Raw genomic sequence first — 25048 nt, 5'->3', positions numbered from 1 at the left:
TGCCAGCTAACCATCTCTTATAGCTGCCGACGAGTTGAACCAGCTGTTGCGGTTTCCCATTATTCAAGCGCCCTGCTTGGCGCCCTGCAGGAGTACCTGCTGACAAGTTGCGTCCACGAGCGGATAGAGACGCCAGCTAGCAGTGAGCAGCAGATAGACGAGCTCACGGTGGTCCGTGGCTGACATCGTGCTGAATCAGCTGCAGCTGAGTTCCATCTGCTCAGACGTGCTTCCTGGAGCTGCAGGAGTCCCTGCTGATGAGCTGCACCCACGAGCCGACAGAGACGCCAGCTAAGCAGAGAGCAGCACACAGATGAGAGGGGATACTCTCTAAAATATCCACTGCCTACAAACCTATTCCATCTGGTGAGTAGGCATTGCTATCATCAACATTGGTGCTACGGAGCAGTTGAACCACCTATTCAGATTTTTAATTGCTTAAATCTATATGTCCATGCAAATTGTGCATTATAGTAAATATTAATTGTTATTAAATGATTTTATTGTCCTAAAAATACCATTTCAGTATTCAGCTGTTATATGTTGTCTTATATGTTGTTTGTTTAATGTTTCAACAGTATTACGCTATGTGTTGTGCTTTCTCTTTGTTTTCAAGCCCACCGTGAGGATCAACAATCTTCACAACCAACAGGCTTGGTTTTCGTATATCCTTTATAGTGGTAAAATTTTATAGGCGCCCACGGAACTATTCCCTGTCCATACTGTTTTCCTGACCAGGGGGTCAGGCTTTGTGTCCTAGGCAGCCCCTTATGTATAGTTTTAATTAATATATAAGGTAATAGTTACTACACCACACACATTGCGGTTAGCGCTACCTGTTTTGTTGTTTATTTTAGCATTGTCTGCAATACCGTCTAGAAACTCAAGTGGGCGATCGCGAGCTGTTGTTTTAAAAGTCTAATAGCAATTCAACCTTTAGCCGTACAGTACATTTCTGCAAGTCTGTGTCTGCGCAGAGTAATTGTAAATTTGAAGGTTTACATTTGCAGCAGAGATTAATTAACGTTCCGAATTCATACTGTATACAGTAGTATGAGGCTCCATAGCCATACACATAAAAAAAATATGAGGACACATACTGTACTGTATACAGGATACTAAAGGGAAAAGAAGTACAGTATTCCAAATTATGACGTCGCATCTTCTTCCAAATGTAAAATATTTTTCCCGCTTATGCGGATTGGAACCTTGTCAAAACGCATACTGTATGCGTGTCATCACATTTCTGTATGTATTATTTATTAATCAATACGTTTGCTAGGCTTTCTCTTCTTTTCATACTGTTTTTTTGTTATGTGCATGCGTGTATGTCTCATTGGAACCTTGTTGAAAAGCATTGCGTATCATCACATTTAGGCGCATGCGTGTATGTATGACTTCTCATTCAATTTGAATTTCAAGTCTGAATTTTTTTTTTTGTTTCTCGACATAGGCCTGCATAACAATTCTTGATATTCTGAGAATCAATCACTACTGAATCTTTTTCATTCTACACTAGTTAAGTAAGTACTTTATGAGGTGGGTGGCATATTGTGATTTTTATTTGGGGGGTGGGGATCAAAACATTATTATGACCTGTTGAAAATATTTATTTGAACTAATAATCCAGCATACAGCGCTCTCCCCCTCCCCCCCCCCCCCCACACACACACAAGGCTAAAGTATTTCTACTTCTTATCGACACCTCTCCCAAACCATTCATTTGTAATGGGTGGCTCTGAAAAGAAAATAATAAAATCAGTGCAGTAAAGGGCATATTAAAGACAATCTGTGCCATACTTACCTGTATCATACTTGCTGCACCTGTACTTACCATACTACAGTACTGTACTGTAACTTACTACTTTCCTGATGCCTGTCCATTGCGCTCTATCACAATGGGCAACACGGTCGCAATATGGTCTATATATTTATTACATCTTTCTACGGTGAGTACGTTATTCAAAAAACTCAGTATGCCATCCGCCAATTCATCCTTTTTTGATGGTTTCACTACTTTTTGGATATGATCCTTCAGCTGATGCCATACCATTTCGATAGGATTGAAATCTGGTGATCTGTCATTGGTGGGGGGAAAGAAGGAGAATTAGTTAAAGAGACACATAGTAAACAGTGTAAAAAAATGTGAAACGGTTACCATACTTACTCCGCTGGCGTCTTCACCCAGTTGATACCGCTGGCAAGAATGTGCGAACTAGACACAGTGTGTTTGGGATCATTGTTCTGGAAGAGCCGGTGATCATCTGGGAATTCACGTGTAATGTATTCCACAATGGCGGGCACTATTTTCTCTTGAAAAAATACTTTATTCATGATTCCTGTAACAAGAAAAGAAAAGTGCTCAAAATACTGCACACTAGTACAGTACAGTGCATAAGGCTACAGCATGTGACTTATTATTATAATAATACAATAATACAATAATATTACTGCTGCGGCCGAGTTTATTTGAGCATTTGCCCGGTCTCGGCCGCAGCAGTAACCAGGCGCGCGCCTGGGATGTGTCTGGCGCGCGCCGAAGCTGCGGAGGAGCGCCCTCCGATCGGGGCTTTCTCCCTCCGCTCGCCAGGTCCGCCGGGTCCCCCGGAACCCCCTGCCGCCGTCCCCCACATCGCGGGACACCAGGGCTCCCTCGGGGAGCCCTGGACGCGTGTGCAGGGGGCGCAGGCATCCGATGACGCGCGGCACACCGAGGGAGTGCGGCTAGCATGCCGGGGCATCCCCAGGCTTGCGGAGCTAGCCGCACTCAAATAAAATGTGCCGCCTCTGTATATGTAAATTATTTTACCGCCAAAGATGAAGATGCATCCTGATCCACGCCTAGAGATGGCACCCCACACATGCAGCTTCACTGGGTGTTTTGGACGCGGCTTCATAGATATGCGTCCTTTTTTGTGGAATGCAAAGGTGGCAAATCTCTTAAGCGATACAGTAGACTTGTCTGTAAAGATGCAATCCTGAAAAGTTTCGCCACTTTCGATCCATGCTCGTGCCTGGACCACTCTTTTGATCTTGTTGGCGTCCCTTATCATAGGATATGCTCTGTAACGATAAGGAATAATTTTAGAGGTACTGTACAATAAAACCACCCTTTTAACCTACAGTACTGTACTGTCCAATACTAACCTCACACGTCCATATTTCCATCCCAATCGGTTTCTCATCACTTTGATGCTGCTCTGAGATGTGATGATAGTGTGTTGTTGCTCAAGAGCGTACTTGACCCTTGTGGCACACCTCTCATCATTCTCTTCGCTTAATTGGTCAACCAGAAGAGTTGTCACCCTACAGTGTAAAGGAAAAACAACAATTTGTTACAGTAGGGCACTTCCATTCCCTGTATATATATATATATATATATATATATATATATATATATATTGATCAATTTTCTGATGTACAGTGGCGGCAGAGTTTATTCTAACTCGGCCGCCTCCGCAATGCGCGGGCAGACGCAGCTATCATTTTTTTTTTGCGGCATGCCGCACGTCAGCCGGGCGCCGGTCACGTGCGCCAGGCATCCCGAGGACGCCAGGCATCCCGAGGACGCCAGGCATCCCGAGGACGCCAGGCATCCCGAGGACGCCAGGTGTCCCCAAAGACGCCAGGCATCCCAAAAACGCCAGGCATCCCCGAAGGAGGCTGCAGGTATGGGGGTATTTTAATTTTTGTCGCGTGGAGCGGGGCGGAACAACCAGGGGGTCGCAAGGGGAAAGGAAGGGGGAGGGAAGATGCGGCTAGGATGGGCTGGCGTACGGCCACGTACGGCGCCAGACCGAAAAGACCCGCGGGACAAGACGGGCAAAAGTAACAATAAACATTGTCGCCAGAGTATATATATATATATATATATATATATTGTGGTGCCATCGCTGTCCTCTAGGGGCTGAATGGGGCAGTTATTGGACTTTTTCACCACAAAGAGTTAATTTAATCCTCCTTGGGAAGGCTATTCAGGTGATAACTAATGAAGCTAATCAACCTGTTCTGAATAGTCAGGAAGTGCTTTAAAAGGCTGGAAGCTGCATGGCACAGTGAGACAGTTTTTCCCAGAGAAGGGATGAGACAGAGGAACTCCCCAGCTAATTGAGGCTGGTAAAAGAAGTCTGAGAGACACTGCTGAGAAAGCTGTGCTGAGGCAGTGACATCGCCGGTTGGACTTACAGATAAGCTAAACCCTTATTATTGGTATTCAGAGACTTTATGTGCGGGGCAATAATATCTGTTTGGGGGTGGAATGAGCATAGCTATCCACACGGGTTAGTAAGGGTTGCTGCTGAAATGTGTAGTTAGCTTTCCTAATGGAAATAGGATTTGATTTTATTATTTGTTTTTTCTCAAAGGGACGGTGTGCCTATTCATATGATTTATCCCTGTAAATAAACCCCAAGTATAAAGAGATACAGCGTTTCCTGCCTCATTTGGGATAAAAGAGACTGCAATGTGGTGTCGGCATCACAATATATTTATATATATATATATATATATATATATATATATATATACACACACAAAAGAAAGTACACCCTCTTTGAATTCCATGGTTTTACATATTAGGACATAATAGCAATCATCTGTTCCTTAGCAGGTCTTATAATTAGGTAAATCCAACCTCAGATGAACAACAACACATGACCTACTGCACCGACACACTTTATTCGAGCAAATGCCCAGTTTGTACCTGGCAGATACCTGGTATCCGCCGCTGCTCACCTCTTGCATGCTTCGTTGCGTTTGCCTTCCCAGCCACGGTTCATGCCTGGCTGACGGGCAGCTGATCTGTTAAATGATAATGATCAGGATTTAATAGGCTGCAATACGTCGCGTGTCCACCAGATGGCATAAATTCATGAATTGTAATGCAGTTTATATATATACAGTACTGTATATACACAGTATATATATATATATATATATATAACAACAACCCCTATAAGCCCTAACATACAGTACTGTACACATACAGTACTGTATATGCACATACATAAATGATACTACTGTATGGGCGGCGGGGGCAAGATGTGTTTGCAGCAGAGAGAGATCCGCTGCTCTCTCTCTGCGCAAACATCCGCACATTAAAAATTATTTGAAATACATTTTTATTGATAGTGTAGATGTGCAGGGGGTCTCCGGAGCTGAACCGCGTTGGTTTTAGGTCTGGGGACCCCGTGCCCCCCGAGATACAGGCCCCTTTAGGGGGTGCCGGTATCCCTCTGCTTGGTTTAAAGGTCCGATCACGTGACCGCGGCCTGTAAACCAAGCAGAGCAGAGGGATACCGGCACCCCCTAAAGGGGCCTGTATCTCGGGGGGCACGGGGTCCCCAGACCTGAAACCTGTGCGCTTCTGCTCTGGAGACCCTCTGCACATGTACAGTATCAATAAAACACATACAATATACAGTATAAATAAACACTCGTTCTTTACCTTAGCGGCTATGCGCTATGGTAAAGAAGCATCATTTCTGTATTTTAATAATATTGTACAGTGAGCAGGGGGTTCCCTGAGCCAGAAATTAATGCTCAGGGACCCCCCCCCCTGCTCCTGCTCAATATTATTAAAAATACAGAAATGCTGCGTCATTACCATAGCGGATAGCCGCTAAGGCAATGAAGGGGTTAACCCATCGTGCCCGCTTTATTGTGTGTAGTGGGTGGGGATGGGTGAGGGGGGGTATTTGGCCCTTGGTGGGAGTTTAGGACTTGCGGGGGGGTTGCGGGTGCACTTAACTCCTTCACGACCGTAGCAGTTAATACCGCTACGGTCATGAAGGGGTTAAGCCCTCCCGCTACCCCCCCGCAAGCCCTAAACAAGCACCGTTGGGGCTAATACCCCATTCACCCACCCTCCCGCTACCCACAATAAAAAAAATACACACACACAGCAGCCCCACAATTAATAAATAAATCTAAATAAATAAATAAATACATGAAGAGAAATAAATATATACTGTATATATATACTGGATATATATACAGTATATATATAATAACAATCCCTATACATATACAGTATATACTTTGTATATATATACACTGTATATATATACCAGTATATATATATATATATATATATATATATATATATATATATATATATATATATATATATATATATATATATACACACAGTATATATACACACATGATGAACCAATAGTACAAATACATGTAGAATGGTTATCAAAATCATACTGTCCTACAGATAACGCTTCTCTATACAGACAATAATAATAATCCATTTAATAATCCTAACTTATTTTACAATATAAAACATAACATTCCAATCCACACAGTACATTGCATTTACATTGTATAAATGATGCATAAAATCTATGCACCATATACATTCTGCAAATGAATGTTAACAATATAATTGCAAGCTACTCTACCAGTAAATACAAACACTTCCAAACAATTCAACTATTTTAACCAGTCAAGTATACAAAAATCAATATATACTGTAAGTACCAACCAGAAAAACACAATTTAAAACCAAATCTAACCCTTACAATACCAAGGATTACATCTATCTAATTGTAAAAAACCTTATACATTATACACAGCATTGTTTAAAGCCCCCTCCCCCCTAATGTTTCTGTTAAATAGATTACATTGAAGGGAGAGCGATGTAAAGGCCTAAAGCCCCCTCCCCCCTAATGTTTCTGTTAAACAGATTACATTGAAGGGAGAGAGATGTAAAGGCCTAAAGCCCCCTCCCCCCTAATGTTTCTGTTAAACAGATTACATTGAAGGGAGAGAGATTTTACAGAAACACACATTAGGGGGGAGGGGGCTTTAAACAGATTACATTGAAGGGAGAGAGATGTTTCTGTTACCAGTAAATCTCCCTCCCTGCATTGCTAACCACCCTCACCCCCTACCCACATACCGTTACCCCCCCCCATCCTGGCCATGGCCCCTCCGCTTCTGCAAAACAGACACAAAAATTAAAACATACAAAGTAATGTCCCCTAACCCCTTAATCACTTAATTACATTTATTGCAGCGTTCCACTGTGAGTACATCGTTCCAAAAACTTATTATGCCTTTCAACAACTGGTCCTTTTTGGAGGGTTTCGCCACTTTCCGGATATGGTCCTTCAGCTGATGCCAGACCATTTCGATCAGATTGAAGTCTGGCGATCTGTCATTGGAAAAAAAGGACAATTAGTTTAAGAGATACAGTACACAGTGAAAACAGTGGTAAAAAAATGAGACACAGTTACCGCACTTACTCCGCTGGCGTCTTCACCCAGTTGATACTGTGCTAAAGGATATGCGCTATTGACGCGGTGTGCTTCGGATCGTTGTCCTGGTAGAAGCGGTGACCATTCGGGAACTCGCGTGTGATGTATTGCACTATATCAGGGACATGTTGTCTTGGAAGAAAGCTTTATTCATGATTCCTATAGCAAGAAAAGAAAAGTGCTCAGAAAACTGCACAATAGTACAGTACAGTGCATACAGTACAGTAAGGCTACACTAGTAAAGTGCAGTGCATAAGGCTACATTATATTTCATATATTTTACCTTCAAAGATGACAATGCATCCTGGTCCACGCCTAGAGATGGCACCCCACACATGCAGCTTCACGGGGTGTTTTGGCCACGGCTTCAAAGATATGCGGCATTTTGTGTGGAATGCAAAGCTTGCAAATCTCTCCAGCGACACAGTAGGCTCGTCAGTGAAGATGCAATCCTGGAAAGTTTCCCCACTGTCGATCCATGCCTGGGCCTGGACCACTCTTTTGATTTTGTTTGCATCCCTTATCATGGGGTACGCTCTGTAATGACAAGGAATAAATAATTTTAGCGGTACAGTACAGTTTCCTAAACAACACTTTTACCTCCTGTACTGTCCAGTACTAACCTTACACATCCATATTTCCATCCAATGCTGCATCTCATCTTCTTTATGCTGGTCTCGGATACAGTGAGATTGTGATTTTCCTGCAGAGTGTATTTGACCCTTAATGCACTCTTCTCATCCTTCTCCTCACTTATTTTGTCCACCAGAAAAGTTGTCTCACTACAATGTAAAAAAAAACATTCCGGTAAGTAAAAATATTAGAGACAGTAGATCAACAGGATACAATATATTGTGCTATTAATATGCAGCAATATAAAACTGTTGAAATATAAATATACAAAATATATATACTGTTGTAATATAAATATAAATATACAAAATATATATACTGTTGTAATATAAATCTTAATATACAAAATATATATACTGTTGTAATATAAATATACAACATATATATTGTTGTAATATAAATATAAATATACAAAATATATATACTGTTGTAATATAAATATACAAAATATATATACTGTTGTAATATAAATATAAATATATAAAATATATATACTGTGTAATATAAATATAAATATACAAAATATATATACTGTTGTAATATAAATCTACAGAAATAACAAAAATATTAGATACAGTACTGTAGATGTACAGTACATTTTTGGATCAAATTTTTTTTTTCAAGTTTTATAAATATACTTACGCGTTAGTTACACTTGGTGCCCTTTTGCGTTCTCTGTTTTTTCCATGTGCATGATAGCTCATGGTGGTTGCTGGCACAACGAGGCCAGAAGTAGCTAACCAGCGTTGGATAGCAGCAATTCAGTGTCCGCTCGTGTACATCTCCTTAATTCGCATGCTGAGATCCTTGGAAATTTTTTAACAACCATTGCTGCGGGTAGAAAGTATAAACACAAGAATGTATATTCGATGTTTAGTCGATGTGTATCCAATGTGCAGTGAATCCACAAAATGGATGGTATATTTATACGGTAATGACTCACATAAGAGTACGCCCACTTTCAACACCTGTACCTCGCCGCCATGCATAAAAGGTTACACACTTTGCATAGCCCACCACTCGATGATCTTTATCTGAACTTGCCCTTGTCCAGATACTGCATTGTGCCACCTGCTTCCATGGAGCAACCCCGATTCTACGGACGCAGGAACCCACTCGCCTCTGCCGTGCCTGTCATGCAGAAAAAGCGAAAGGCGGTTGTTGTTTCCACGCCAAGGCGAAAGCGACAGGCTAAGGCCAATAAAGAAAACCTTCTGCTGACCCCAAAGGCTAAGGGTTTTCATAGACGTCAGCCTTATTATGTCAAGAAGATATTCGGTGATGTACTCTCGACGGAAAACGATTGGCAGCCAACCCATCGAATCCGCAGACCACTTCCTCACATACGCTTCGACGACTCTGCCGCCGCTGTCCCGGAAATCTTCAGCCCGTCTTCTCCACCCCTCATCCTCGACGCTGCCGCCGCCCTCCCGAAAACCCACCGGCCATCTTCTCCGGTTCTATCTGACGACGCTTCCGCCTCTGAAATCCATGCGTCACTTTCTCCTTTACTCTTAGACGATTCTGCTTCTCGCCCGGAAATCCAAAGGTCACTTTCTCCATCCCTCTTCAACGACGCTGCCGCTTCTCCTCTACCGGATATTTACAGGTCACCTCCTCCACCCTTCTTCAACGTCGCTGCAGCTTCTGTCCATGGAACCCCCATCTTATCCTCCGTTGCACCCATCCACTCAGATGTCCACACGCCATGCACAAGAAGCAGCTCGTTAGACCGGATGCTGAATGGGATAAGTGTGGATCTCCCCGGGAACTCTATTATACTAGCAAAGATAGATTTGCTTCTGGAGACCATGTTAAATGTGGAGCAACGGGTGCTACATATGCATCAACGGATGATACATATGGATCAACGGATGCTAGATATGGATCAACGGATGGATCGACGGATGGAGAAGATGGAGGCTGACATAGCGGGTATACTTCATTTGCTCGGTGTTAATGCCCCTGTTTCCCCGACGCCGGAGCAGGGGGGTGACATGGATGTGATGAATGGGAGCATCGACCCCCTTCCATCACCAAGCCCACCCTCTCCACCAGAAGATGTAATGTACATGTATGCCGTTGAGGAGGACATGACAAGCCCGTCAAGACCACGCCAGGAGACAACACGGCGACCAAGACCGGAGGAAAGCTTCCTCCCAGACAACCTACCATCGCCCGTCGCCTCAAGCACACCCGCTCGCAGAAGACCTACATTCGCTCTCATCGATACGGTGCCCATCACCCTGTGCGATCTGCCACCGGCGCTCAGGGAGAAGTATAGGGTGATGAGTGCTGGTGCACGCCACAAGTATGCCTTGTTACTTTTTAAGCACCATGTTCCCTACTCGTTGTACTGCGACTGGGCCTTCAGAGTGAACTACGACGGAAATCGCGTAAAAAAGGCGCTTCCTGCCAATTTAAGAAAGACCATTCTGGATGAAATGCGGCGCATTTATCCAATTGCAGATCCTGTAATGAAAGGCGTTCGAGACTGCATTAAAGGTGTTTTGCGCCATGCAAGGAATTGGCAATGGACGGACAATGTGGTGGACTTTCTGGTTTAATCACGGAAACTGTAAGACCATACTGTTGTGCTGAACTGTGCTGTACTGTACATGTTTTGACCTGCTGAACTTAAATAAAGGACATGTTTTGACCTGCTGTACTGTATTTAACTTACTGTTTTAACTTGCTGTACACACACAGGACCTGAACAATTCCAGTCCCTGAGGTCTGCAAACAGGCCTCGAGGACTGTAGTGGTGCAGGCCTGACTGACTGTTTTGCACACCATCCCACTGTGCTGTATACTGTATACTGTATGTTTCTTTAATAAAGGAGATGTTGCGTTTTGTATATTGTATTTTATGAATAAAGATTTTTTTTAATCACAGGTAAGACCATACTGTTGTGCTGAACTGTATTGTACATGTTTTGACCGGCTGTACTTAAATAAAGGAGATGTTGTTGTGTGTTTTTTAACTTGTATTTATACAGAAATGTTTTAACTTGCTGTACACACACAGGACCTGCACAATTCCAGTCCCTGAGGGCCGCAAACAGGCACGTTTTTCAAGGTTGTCCTGAAAACCGGGCCTGTCTGCTGCCCTCGAGGATTGTACTGGTGCAGACTGTTTTGCACACCATCCCACTGTATGTTTTGACTTGCCGTTCTATAATAAAGGAGATGTTGCGTTTTGTATATTTTATGAATAAAAAATTTGTTTTTAAAACATGTGACTGTAAACCATACTGACTGACTGTAAATGTTTTTACTTTCTATACATAAATGTTTTCACAACTGTAGCAGTAAACCATACACCTGTTGGTGTTTTGAATTGCTGTGCACTTAAAATGTTTCTACATTGTACAGTATTTGTAAATAAATGTTTTTGTACTTACTCCACCAATAAAAGAACATGTTGATTTGTTTTACATTGTTCCATTGGCTCCTTTGCTACTGTAACAAAATACAGTGTTTCTAGAATGTACACTACTGTCCAGGCATACACACTGTACTGTATACTGTAGGCATGCTCAGTACAAGAGTATTAAAAAAAAATAGATGACACATACTGTACTGTATTTACTGGCACTGTATAGAAGACACATACTGTATGTACAGTACTGTAATACATGTAGAATAAATGCATAGTTTTTATTATTTCGGTTTATTACACAGTATACTGTTTATAAAAAAGTATTATATAATGTACGGCCGGAAAACATCAGCATACTGTTACAGGTACAGTATTCTATCCTAATCAATAACAACGGCCACTAAACTGTAGACTCCGGTACGTGGGTTTTTAAATCCGATTCAGCAATGTGCAGGCATTGTTACATAAAGCGATATTATCCATCGAAATCCCTCCATTAGCCGTTTTCTTTTCTGAGGAAAAACAAAAAGAAAAGTTTTACTGTAATGGTCTAAAGAAGTTCGCAGTCAGTACCAACAATAATTTTCTCGGGGGGCGTCTCCTGTTCACATGCGCATGCGCCTACCGTCGATGTAATGACACGCATACTGTATGCGTTTCAAGAAGGTTCCAATGCGCATGCGCCTAGCGTTCCACCAATTGTTCAGTATCTGCAGAACAGTACTGTAGAAGCCGCTCAGCCAATGATATTGCTTACAGGAGAATCGCTTGACTTTTGAATCGCGCCGATAATGATACTGCATTGTCAAAATAAAAAAGACAGAAAATAATATGGCAACAATACTCACCATAGAATTTCCCAATTCAGCTGACGCCGACGCCGGTCCACTGCCAGTCCAGAGTTCTTGATCATCCACGTCGATAGTTTGCAGCGGGACTAGTCCACCTGTAGTCAGCTGAGGAAGCTGGAAATTGCTTATATACATGCAAGCTTGATCGAAACTGCACGCAAATTCCGGCTCAGGCTCAGGGATGTCACTGATGGTGGGACCGTTATTGGAAGCCGGTGCTGGTGCATTGCTTGGCAGCGACTGTCATTTCTTAGTTGGTTTTAACACAATCCTTCGCCTTTTGCCGTCTGCATGATCATAGATACAGGAAAAAGCCGGTGATACACACCAATACCCTCCAACAAATTGTGGCTCAATACGACAAAAACAGGGATCGCTACATAACCTTTTCCTTATTGCACACTTCCACGTATGAGGAGCTGGCGAAAATTTGTAAAAGTCATAGTTTTCAATAAAATACTGATAAATTTGAACAACTGTTGCCATCTTATAATCTGTTGCATTAATCGCGGCCCATATCAAATACGCGTAAATTCTGTCAGGTTTTTGGAAAACGGGCTGCACTTGAACACTCATGGCGGGCGGCGGGTCTCTGGAGAATACTGTAACCGAAACTAGTCTGTCTTTCTTTAATATGAAAAGCCTAAATTGATACATTTTTGCAACCTCTTCCTTCAGTCTCAAGGCCAAGTTACAATTGCACACTGTGGTATCTTTTTTAAACGAAACACCTGCAAGTCGACACATTACTGAAGCCCATGCGCATTACAATTCATAAATATCTGCCATCTGGCAGACATGTGCAGAATTGCAACCTATTAAATCCAAATCATTCTCAAGAAACGCATCAACCGCGTGTCAACCGCGCATGGCCCATGGCTGAGAACGCAAAATGAATGCGGCATGCTCCAGGTGAAGTGCGTCGCATTCCAGGAAAAAGCCAGGGAAAAGCGGCGATGTGTTAGACTCAGATGAGCCGCAGCAGTATACTGCATTGGGGGGAGGTGACATACAATTTTTTTTATCTCAAATAATTGCTAGGAAAAAGGTACTGATAAAAACAATAAGCCATTTAACAAGTAAAAGTGCTATTACAGTACTGTACAGTAAAGACAACATGTTGAAAATACTTTACTTACGCGGTAGTGACAGTTGGTGTCCGCTTGACATTTCTGGCCTTACTGTGGGCATGATAGCTCACGGTGGCTGCTGGTACAACGAGGCCCGAAGTACTTAACCAGCGTTGAATCTGTGAAATTCGTTGTCCACTCTTGTACATATTCTGTATTCTCATTCTGAGATCCTTAGACATCTTTTTAACCGGCATCGCTGCGTTTAGAAAGAAATACAAGCACAAGAATGTATATTCGATGTGTAGTCAATGTGTATTCAATGTGCAGTGAATCAACAAAATGGATGGTGTATTTATACTTTAATTTGTCTCAACCTCACTCAACAGGTTTAGTACACAGTACGCCCACTATTAACACCTTCCCCTCAATTAAAATAAGGACACTGTGTATAAAAGGTCACTCAAATTGAATAGCCTACCACACGCTGATCTGTATCTGAACTTTCTCTTGTCCAGATACGGCATTGTGCTTTATTCCATCTGCATCCATGGATCATCCCCGATTCTACGGACGCAAGAACCCGCTTGCTTCTGCCGTGCCGACCACCATGAAAAAGAGAAAGTCAGAAGTATTTTCCAAGCCAAAGCCAAAGCAAAAGGCCAAGGGTAATAAAGAAAACCTTCAGACGACCCCAAAGGCTAAGAAGCCTGGGCCTTATTATGTAAAATAGAAGTTTGCTGGTGTACAAAGAATGCAAAACAAATGGGAGCCACCCATCCACGACGCCGCTCTCCCGGGTACCCCAGGTCACCTGCTCCTGCACCCATCCACAACGCTGCTCTCCCAGGAACCCCTAGGTCACCTGCTCCTGCACCCATCCACGACGCTGCTCTCCCGGGAACCCCAAGGCCACCTGCTCCTGCACCCATCCACAACTCTGCTCTCCCGGGAACCCCCAGGTCACCTGCTCCTGCACCCATCCACGATGCTGCTCTCCTGGGAACCCCCAGGCCACCTGCTCCGGCACCCATCCACGACGCTGCTCTCCAGGGAACCCCTATCTCATCCGTTCCAGCACCCATCAACTCACATGTCGACAGCACCCCATGCACAAGATCCAGCTTGTTCGCCCGCATGCTGAATGGGCTAAGTTGTGTTGAGATCCCTGACAAATCTATGGTGCAAAAGATAGATCTTCTTTTAGAGACCATGTTAAATATGGATAGGCGGATGGAGAAGATGGATAGGCAGATGGAGAAGATGGATGGGCGTATGGAGAAGATGGATGGGCGTATGGAGAAGATGGAGATTGACATAGCGGGGATAAATTCTTAGCTTGGAGTTCCTGCCCCGTATGTCAGATGCAGGAGCAGGAGTGTGGCATGATTCCATCACCAAGCACACCCCCTCCGTCTGAAGAATATGTGTACATGTATGATGAGGATGACATGACAACCCCGTTAAGACCACGACAGGAGATGTCAACACCGATAAAGCAACTTCAACAGGAGGAAAGCATCCTCCCAGACCACCTACCCTCGCTCGCTGCCAGAATCACACCCGCTCCCATAAGCACACCTGCTCCCAGAAGCACACCCGCTCAAATAAGCACATCCGCTCCCAGAGTCACGCCCACACACGTGTGCATTGAAACGGTGCCCGACATCAGCTTGCGCGACCTGCCCCAGCCAGTCAGGGAGAAGTATAAGGTTGCAAGTGCTGGTATAGCCCATAGATATGCCCTGTCCATCTTCAAACACCACGGCAGTTATGAGGTGTACTGCGGGTGGACCCACAACGTGAACGCTCCCTGTGAGGATTCGGGGATTGCGTCCCTTGCGGAGTGGTTCCTTCTCTTTACATAACAGTACTGCAGTGGCTGCTGCCTCCGATCTGCCCCACGCTGGTGCGCGCACCCCTGCTCTGTTTACAGAGCGCGTGCGCACCCGCGCCTCTTCTACCAGGTCACAGACCTTAGCTCTGCCCCCTCAGTCACGCCGCACCTCCGCTGCACGCGGCGTGCACGCGTGACGTCGCGCAACGAGCCCCAGCTGCGAGTCAAGATTGCTGTGAGCCCTTGTCTCCTGCAGCCTATCCTTTGCATCTGCAGAGGCTCCGCCTCCAATCCGCTCCCTCTCCTACTGGTTCCTGTCTCCTATAAGAAACTTCCTCTTCCTGTCGTACGTTGCTGAACATAACCTTGTGTAGCCTTTGCGTGTGCCTGTCTTGTCCAGCCCAGTCTTGTCTTGTTCTATGCAGTTAACCTCTCGTGTACCGACCTGGCTTTGCATTTGGATTCTCTCTGGCTCCTGACCCCTGGCATACGGATAACGACGACGAGTACCTCTCCAACCCCAGACCACAGGCTTACGAACTCCAACTACGTGTACCTCTCCAACCCATGGACCCCGGCAAGTATTGGATTAACCCTTTCTACATACCCAGACCCAGCAACGCTACAAACCACCTTCTGGGCTCGCCCCCGCTACTGGGGGTGTGTGGCACAGTCCTTCCCACCTCAGTGCCGGGGTCTGGTCTTGTTTGTGGGCTTGCGCAAGCGTTACACTCCCAGAGTCACGCCCACACATGTGTGCATTGAAACGGTGCCCGACATCAGCTTGCGTGACTTGCCCCAGCCAGTCAGGGAGAAGTACAAGGTTGCAAGTGCTGGTATAGCCCATAGATATGCCCTGTCCATCTTCAAACACCACGGCAGTTATGAGGTGTACTGCGGGTGGACCCACAACGTGAACTACAAAGGGAATCGAATAAAAAAGGCTCTGTCAGAAAATTTAAGGAGAACAATTGTGGAGGATGTGCAGCGGTATTTCAAAATTACTGATCATTTAATGAGTAACGTGAGAGACTCCATACATACATATACTGTAAAATAAATACATACTGTATAGAATAAAAGTTTTTATTTTTTTATTTTGGGGTTTCTTATACAGTACAGTATGTAAAAAAGTATTGAATATGAAAACAGTGTTTAAGGTTTTCTATAAAGCTCACAGTTATTCTATCCTAATCAATAAAAATTACACTGTCACTAAATTGTTGCCTCCAGTACTTGGATTTTTAAATCAGATTCATCAATGCGCAAGCAACGTTTCAAAAAAGCGATATTATCCATTGAAATCCCTCATTTGCCATTCTCCGCTTGATGACAAAGTTTATTTTCTGAGGAAAAATAAAATATTACTTGTACTGTATATTACAGTATATGTTTCCGTTATTGCTGTTCTGTTGTTCAAAATTTATAACATAATGTTTTAACTCAAAAAAAAATTAAAAAAGTTGAATAATTTTTTAATTGTTTCATTGTTGCATTCTGCAACCTTTTATACAAATTTCAGTGTCTCAAAAACATACAGTAAGTATTGTATAATATTTCACATACTGGTTGGTTAAAATTAATCATTGCCCTCAAGAAGGCCACAATAATTTTCTCGGGAGCGGGGGAGGGGGCGTCTCTTGTTCACATACACGCATGCGCCTAAATGTGATGACACGCATATGCGTTTCAACAAGGTTCCAATGAGACATACAGTACACACATGCACCTTGCTACCAGCCAATTGTTCAGTATCTACTGTAGAAGCTGCTCAGCCAATCATATTGCTGGACTACATTTTCTAGAATTGTGAATAAAATAATAGAACTAAATAACCATAAGCAAAGCGATTGATTACAGGAGAACCGACCGAACTGCAGTAACTAATCGCTTGTCCTGTGTGCATAATGTATTGATATTTAAAAAAAGGAATAAAATATGGCAGCTTGAACTGCAGGTTTTTACCTTTGCCAACGGTTGGTGCCGAGCCACTGCCAGTGCCGTATTCTTGATTATACACGTTGTTGACAGGTGACAGCGGGCCTGCTACACCTGTAGTTGAGAGCTGATGAAGCTGGAAATCTTTTTGTTTCATGCAAGCTTGCTGGTATCTGTACGTGAAATCTTGCTCAGGCCGCAGGTATCCTGGCGGGGACAGATAGCAAGGGTTGCCTGTCACCAGGTTTTCACTGACGGTTGGACCGTTATTGTAAGCCAGTGCTGGCGCCGGCGCAGGCGCTGTTCCATTGCTGGCCTGGGACTGACGAATCTTAGTTGGTTTTATCATGATTTTCGCCTTTTGAAGTATCCATGTTCAAAGATACTGGAAACATCTGGCACCAGACACCAATACCCTTCTCGTACTTCGTTTGCTGGAGCAATACGAGAAAAACATGGATCGCTGCTTAACTTTTTCCTTATAGCACGCTTCCACACACAAGCATCTGGTGAAAATTTGTAAATGTCATAATTTTCGACAAAATATTGGTACATTTGACCAACTGTGGCCATCTTATCATCTGCATCTGTCACAGGAGACTCCTGTGGCGGGTAGGACCTCGGTGGCCGGAACAGCACGAGCGCATCAGGGGTCACAAGCAGGGGTCCGAGGCAGGCGGCAGGTAGCGAAGTCAGGTACAAGCAGAGGTCCGAGGCAGGCGGCAGGTAGCGAAGTCAGGAAACAAGCAGAGGTCCGAGGCAGGCGGCAGGTAGCGAAGTCAGGTAACAAGCAGAGGTCGGCAACGAGGAGACTGGAACAGGACAGGGGAGCAAGGACAGGTCTGGGGGCAGGGACTGAGAACAGGAACAAACAGTGACAAGCCAGATTACCAGCAAGGGCTTTTACTGTGAACAGACTTCTATAATACAGGTACAGGTACAGAAAGAGATCAGGAATCAGAAGCATGTGGATTAGGAGTCTGACTTCAAGCAAAGGCAAAAGCAACAGACAGGAAGCAAGCTATAAAAGGACAGAGACAGGAGCAACAAGAAGACAGACAGACAGAGGAACCCAGAGCCAACAGAAGGCAGCAGCACACCCAGTGGACAAGGAAGCTATGGCTAGGCAGGAGGTCTAGGCGACCCTGACAGCAGCATTCATTGCGGACCATATTAAATAAGCGTACGTTATGTCAGGCTTTTTTTCAAACGTACTGCGGTGTACTCATTTTACTCATTGCAGGAGACATACATTACAGAAATGTAAAAAAGACACAGCGCCTTGAGTTTTTATTATGAAACGCCTAAATTGATACAGTAACTTCTTCAGTACCAAGGTCAATTCACAATGGACCACTGTGGTTTTTTCTAAACACCTGCAAGTCGATACATTACTGTAGCACATTAGGATTCATTACAATTCATGAATATCTACCACCTGGAGGATGCGCAAATAATTTCCCCCAATTAAATCCGAACCATTATAATTAAACAAATCAACCGCGGATCAGCCGCGGGCGCTGGGCGGCGTGAATGCGTCATGAATGCAGGGATGCCCAATTTATTGTGCGTGGAATTCAGAAGATGCACCCGCTACGCCCCCGAGAAGTTTTAAAATAAAGGCTGGCGCAGCAGTATGTATGGACAGCTTTTTATTCCAGCAGCATAGTTATCTAGTTACAGTTTTTTTTCTAGCAGCCTATTTTTATAGTGGCAAAATATTTTTACAGCAGCATAGTTATATAGGACATCCTTTTATTCCAGCAGTATAGTTATATAGGGACAGCTTTTTATTCCAGCAGCATAGTTATATAGGGACAGATTTTTATTCCAACATAATAGTTATATAGGACAGCCTTTTATTCCAGCAGCATAGTTATATAGGACAGCCTTTTATTCCAGCAGCATAGTTATATAGGACAGCCTTTTATTCCAGCAGCATAGTTATATAGGACAGCCTTTTATTCCAGCAGCATAGATATATAGGACAGCCTTTTATTCCAGCAGCATAGTTATATAAAACAGCCTTTTATTCCAGCAGCATAGTTATATAGAACAGCCTTTTATTCCAGCAGCATACAGTAGTTATATAGAACAGCCTTTTATTCCAGCAGCATAGTTATATAGAACAGCCTTTTATTCCAGCAGCATAGTTATATAGAACAGCCTTTTATTCCAGCAGCATAGTTATATAGGGACAGCTTTTTATTCCAGCAGCATAGTTATATAGGACAGCCTTTTATTCCAGCAGCATAGTTATATAGAACAGCCTTTTATTCCAGCAGCATAGTTATATAGAACAGCCTTTTATTCCAGCAGCATAGTTATATAGGACAGCTTTTTATACCAGCAGCATAGTTATATAGGGACAGCCTTTTATTCCAGCAGCATAGTTATATAGGGGCTGCCTTTTATTCCAGCTGCATAGTTATATAGGGACAGCCTTTTATTCCAGCAGCATAGTTATATAGGACAGCTTTTTATACCAGCAGCATAGTTATATAGGGACAGCCTTTTATTCCAGCAGCATAGTTATATAGGGGTAGCCTTTTATTCCAGCAGCATAGTTATTTAGGTAAAGCTTTTTATTCCAGCAGCATAGTTATATAGGACAGCCTTTTATTCCAGCAGCATAGTTATATAGAACAGCCTTTTATTCCAGCAGCATAGTTATATAGGACAGCTTTTTATACCAGCAGCATAGTTATATAGGGGCAGCCTTTTATTCCAGCAGCATAGTTATATAGGGGCAGCCTTTTATTACAGCAGCATAGTTATTTAGGTAAAGCTTTTTATTCCAGCAGTATAGTTATATCGGGGCATCTTTTTGATCACACTTTCTCTGCAGTGTTTAATTTCATGTTAAATGTACAGGCATACCCCACATTAACGTACACAATAGGACCGGAGCATGTATGTAAAGCGAAAATGTACTTAAAATGAAGCACTACCTTTTCCCCACTTATCGATGCATGTACTGTACTGCAATCGTCATATACGTGCATAACTGATGTAAATAACGCATGTGTAACAGGCTCTATAGTCTCCCCGCTTGCGCACAGCTTCGGTACAGGTAGGGAGCCGATATTGCTGTTCAGGACGTGCTGACAGGCGCATGCGTGAGCTGCCGTTTGCCTATTGGGCGATATGTATTTACTCGCGAGTGTACTTAAAGTGAGTGTACTTAAAGCGGGGTATGCCTGTATATTTGTTTGTAATGAGTCTAAAGTAAACTATTTTACTCCAAAAAGTTTAAATGTACAAACTTACATATGTTGTTAATCACAAACACTATTTCAAATGTTTTATTAAAGAATACACAGAACTAAAATAATAATACTTTAATAACAATACAGGGGTATAAACAGAAGAGACCACCCGTTCTCCCTCCGTAGATGGTAGTCTGGGTGCACTAGAGTAATATGAGTACTATAAAGAAATGGTACTCAAATCGTCAAGAGTAAACAATATATAAAAAGGGTCCCTAGAGACGACGCTATATAGGCTGAGGCACTGTATTTAATAGACATTGTGTATGTGCCTTGCGGAAGATCTTTGTACATAATATATATTTGGCTTCCAGCTTGAAGCCTTTTCCCTAGCTACACAGTAGCTTTTTATTTAACCTAATACATTTTTTTGCGTCGTCTCTAGGGACCCTTTTTATATATTGTTTACTCTTGACGATTTGAGTACCATTTCTGGATGTATTAATTCCTACATACATCTAGTATGTGAGTGTTGAGACATTGTCCACTTATCACTCACCATCTTATCAGCGAGTACTCTCCTTGAGTCACTATCTACTCAGTGTAGGTACACCTATAGGTGTCTGTCCGGTATATCTCTGACAGCAACTACATCCATTTCTACCTTGATACCACACTGAGGCACAAGCTAAACATCCATTCTGCATATGCCAGTTATTTAGGGTTCCCTTGATTCATATGGCAACCAGTCTAGTTTACAGGACTGTGTGACAGCTATTTCATTCTGGTTTTAAGTGTTATGTGTTTTCCCGTAACCCCATATTTAATTAAAGGTTTATTTTATTTATTTTCATTTCATCACCCTACGAGTGCTTGTTCCAAAGGTGTCCTTTCTCTTGACTAGGCAAGTACAGTTCATGTTATTGGCCATTAATTTAGCATAAATTTTGATGTCCGAATTAATCAGGGATATTGGTCTGTAACTACCACAGTCCTGCGGGTCTTTTCCCTGCTTGTGTATCACTGAGATTGACGCCTGGAGCATGTGTCGTGGGAAGGGAGTTCCGCCTAATACCTGGTTGAACATACGAAGGAGATGCAGAGTCAATTGCTTTTTGTATGCTGATCCCACAGTTGTTTCAGTTCTTGCTGATCTGCCGAGATTTTTGCGTTTCTCTCTCTTTTCTCTTGGCCGCTATACTGATGATAATCCCTCTTAGTGTTGCTTTGTGAGCCTCCCAGAGGGTGATATGAGATTGCTTCCTTTGTTTTCTCTAAAGAAATGTGTAATTTTGTATCCTATTCTTTCGAGTAATTCCGGTATTTTAATGAGGGATTCGTTTAGTTTCCAATTTGCTCCCGGTCTGTCCTGCCCTATTTGTGCGCACCGTAGCTCTATGGGTGCTCTATGGGTGCATGATCAGACCACGAAATATCGTGGATCCCTGTGTGGGAGATCTGCGGGACCAGTCTGCTATTGACAAAGAAGTAATCGATTCTGCAGAAGGAGTTATGCGGGTGGGAGTAGAATGTATAATTCTTAACTAAGGGGTGCAATTCCCTCCATATGTCCACTAGTTCTAAGTCACGTAGACCCTTTTCCAGAGCCTTTGGTCGAGTCTGCAGTCCGGTCCTGGGGGGCCCTGATCTATCTAGAGTTTTGTTCAGCACCGCGTTAAAGTCACCACATACGATTATGGCGCCCTGGGCGTGCCTCTGAATTGCTTTAAAGGTCGCTGTGCAGAAGTCAGTATCATGACTGTTTGGAGCATATATTGTCACAAGTGTGATATGTTGTTGTTGAATAGTTCCGGTCAACAGGAGGAACCGCCCTTCTCTGTCTTTTTTGATTGTGTCTACAACTAAGTCTATTCCCTTATGTACAAGTATTGCGGCTCCCCGCTTCTTTTCCTTTGCGGAGGATAAATAAGCCTGCGTATAATGCTTGTCGAAGAATTTTGGGAAGCTGGAGGAGCTAAAGTGGGTCTCCTGTGGTAAAACCACGTCTGCTCCTAGTCTCCTGTAGTCTGTGAGGGCTACCTTCCTCTTACGAGGGCAGTTTAGTCCTATAGTGTTATGTGATATGACCTTTAGCGTCATAGTGTATGTCGTGTCTCACCTGTCGTCAGTCGAGGACCCCAGCAAGGCGACACGTCGACCCCCAGGAGCCCCCGCCGCCCTGCGATGGCCTTCAGTGCCTCAGGCCACAGCGTTGCACCACCTTGGCAGAAGAAAGGGGGGGAAAGGGATGACACACAAGGAACAGAGGATACATAAGGAAAGATACATAAAGTGGGAAAGAAACCAATGGCCCAGGGCCATTGTCCTTCCCATGCCTTTGGGATGTGGGGATCCCAAAAAGCCTCTGCCAGTACTCCTCCCACCAACCTGGAGGCTCCGATCCCACTCCTCCCAAGGACTTCCTCATACTTCGGTGTGGACTCCCTGAGTCGAGGTTGTAGGCCCATGGCAACGACCAGACTGCAGCTCCGGCCGGCGGCTGCCTCTGGAATTATAGCTTGTAGCATGTTAGTGACTGATGTTATGATAAACCAACTTTCCTACTCTTCATCCTGCAATTGTGCCCTGAGTCCTATTGAACTCCATTAATTTTTATTATTATTATATTATTTATTATTTTGACTGAACCCCTTAATGTTGAATTCTAACTTTAATTATATAATCTAACCTCTAACCTGTGTGAACCCTACCTGTATCCTATTAACCCTGTCCTCTTGTGAAGCTCTAGGCGGCTTGTCCCCTCCCCTAGGTGCTCCCTCTCCTTCACTCGTCTATGTCGCCTAAGTAGCTCGGGGGTGGGGGATATGTATGTGGGGGTACCTCACTCAGGGGGCTCTAGCATTCCCACTCTGTCTCCTGTTTCCTGTGCGCCCATCTAACTGTCTCTCTCTCTTGCTATACTGTATAGTTGTATTGACTTTTTTGGGGGGGGGCGTGTTTTGGAGTGACAGCTCTTATGTATTTATGTAATTTTTTTGTTTTGTTTAGGGCTCCCCTTGTGTTCCCTGCTTCTCCTCTTCCTAATCCTATTGCGTGTCCCTTCATTGTGCTATTTGGTAGGGACCGTGATTCCTTTATTTTTTTTCCTGGAGTGCTTCCCCGCCCCCTCTCTTTTCCCCCATAGTCTCCCGTCTCCCCTCCCTTCAACCCGTGTTATCGCTTCCTTCAGCGCCTTGTAGTGTCATTTCCCTGCGCGTGCCCTCGGGGTGTAGATCGCCCGTTAGATGCTGCATCTTCCCCCCATCCGGCCTCGGCGCCATCTTGTGTGTGGCAGGACTGCTTGGTTCCGGCCTCGCGCGAGAAGAGGCAGCTCCTCCTATGGTTCCGCCCTGCTCCGTCCCTCCTCCAGTGTGGGGTGGATGCCGATCCAAGATGGCCGCCATTTGCAGAGGAGCGCCGTCAGGGCTAAGGGACGGGGATGCGACTGACCTTAGAAAGTCCTGAACTGGGCTCGTAACGTCGAGGCCCCAACTGGAACAGGTAGGAAACGGTGCTGAACTGGAACTTTTGCGCAGAGTCTCACTTTGGGTTGCGGGCTTGCTTTTTCTTGTCCCCTCTTCTGTTCTCTCTCCAGAATGGTTCTGGGGCTGGCCCTCCTGCTTCCATCCCCTCCGGAATTTTATCCTGGAGACCCAGTTTCGTGAGGAAGCTCACTCCATCTTCAGGGCGCCTCAGGGTGTTGGCCTTTCTGTTCTGTACCACTAAGAGCCCAAATGGGTACAGCCACCTATACCGGGTTCCTTCATCTCTTAGTACTTTGGTGACTGGGGCCAGCTGCTTTCTTTTTATTAGAGTGGTGGGGGAGATATCTTGCTATACGTGCATTTTATAACCTTCAAATTCCACTAAATTTCTGGTCATTTGTCCAAATGCCTCCTTTATTCTGAAGAAGTGGAACTGAGCAATGATGTCACGTGGGGGGTCTCCTGGCTGGGGCCGCGCTCTCAAAGCTCTATGGCAGCGGTCCAGGTGCAGATCTTGTTCTGCTCGGTCTGGCATTACAGTAGGTGCTGTAGCCATTTCCCCATAAATTCTTCCGGGTCAGTCTCTGTTTCTGGCACTCCCGGGACTCGAACATTATTCCATCGGTCACGGTTGTCGGCATTTTCCTGCCTGTCCATGAGCTCCCTGACTGACTCTTGGACTTGTGTCACTTGTTTGTCTGTTCTATGGAGCGCCTTCACTGTGGCGTCCATTTTTTTTCCCAGGGAATCAGTCCTCTTTCCAATCCCGCATATGTCTGCACGCAGTGCCGCTAGTTCCGACTGTAGGCATCTCTTAATGTCCAGGCAGAATTCTTTAATGTCCCTCCTTCTCATGATCTGGTTGTCTCTGGGGTTCTCCTCTCTGTCTTCCTCCTCCCTGAATCTGAGCCGCTTCGCGCCATTCTCTCCTGGCTCTTCGCGCGTGCAGAGTCCCCTTTCGCAAAGTAATCCGTTAGGACCGTTGATGTTCGCTTCGAGCGGGTTCCCTTCGACATCCTGATGTCTTGGGGCAGATTTGAGTAGGTTTGTAGAGTTGGTATGTATGTTTTAATGCTAACTTTTATTGATTTTGCCGCCGGCTGAGAACGGAGCTAATGGCTCAGACGTCCATACAGTTCAGCCGCCGCGCATGCGCCCTCTCCTAGAACATTTTTTACACGGCTTTAACATTTTCTTGCTCCAATTATTTTTAGATTTTTGTTAGACTTAAAATGAATTTAATCATTTCACTTACACTACACATCACCCTAGGGGTTTTTCATTTGATTCTCTACTACACTGTCTATGATAGTCTCATGTGTATTTCTGAGTCGTAACACTGGCATGTCACTTGTACTTGTTAGATCTGAGAGTT

The 25048-nt window shown here is 44.1% G+C and overlaps 2 protein-coding genes across 2 annotated transcripts in view; both read left to right on the top strand.

Moving 5' to 3' along the window:
• Positions 1–23343: 23343 nt before the first annotated feature.
• The window catches only part of LOC142491258 (vomeronasal type-2 receptor 26-like), a 51410-nt gene continuing 49705 nt past the window's right edge, over positions 23344–25048 (top strand). Inside the window, exon 1 of the mRNA XM_075593548.1 lies at positions 23344–23689. The gene's annotated coding sequence lies outside the window, so the exon portion shown is untranslated. The remainder of the gene's footprint in view (positions 23690–25048) is intronic.
• LOC142490603 (vomeronasal type-2 receptor 1-like) overlaps positions 23628–25048 on the top strand; it is a 30692-nt gene continuing 29271 nt past the window's right edge. Inside the window, exons 1-2 of the mRNA XM_075593019.1 lie at positions 23628–23662; positions 23784–23849. Coding sequence (XP_075449134.1) covers positions 23628–23662; positions 23784–23849 — 101 coding nt within the window. The remainder of the gene's footprint in view (positions 23663–23783; positions 23850–25048) is intronic.

This window comes from Ascaphus truei, chromosome 3, assembly GCF_040206685.1.
Source record: "Ascaphus truei isolate aAscTru1 chromosome 3, aAscTru1.hap1, whole genome shotgun sequence".
Classification (NCBI taxonomy): domain Eukaryota; kingdom Metazoa; phylum Chordata; class Amphibia; order Anura; family Ascaphidae; genus Ascaphus; species Ascaphus truei.
The sequence above is the reverse complement of the archived record's forward strand: the minus strand, read 5'-3'. Positions and strand labels throughout refer to the sequence as shown.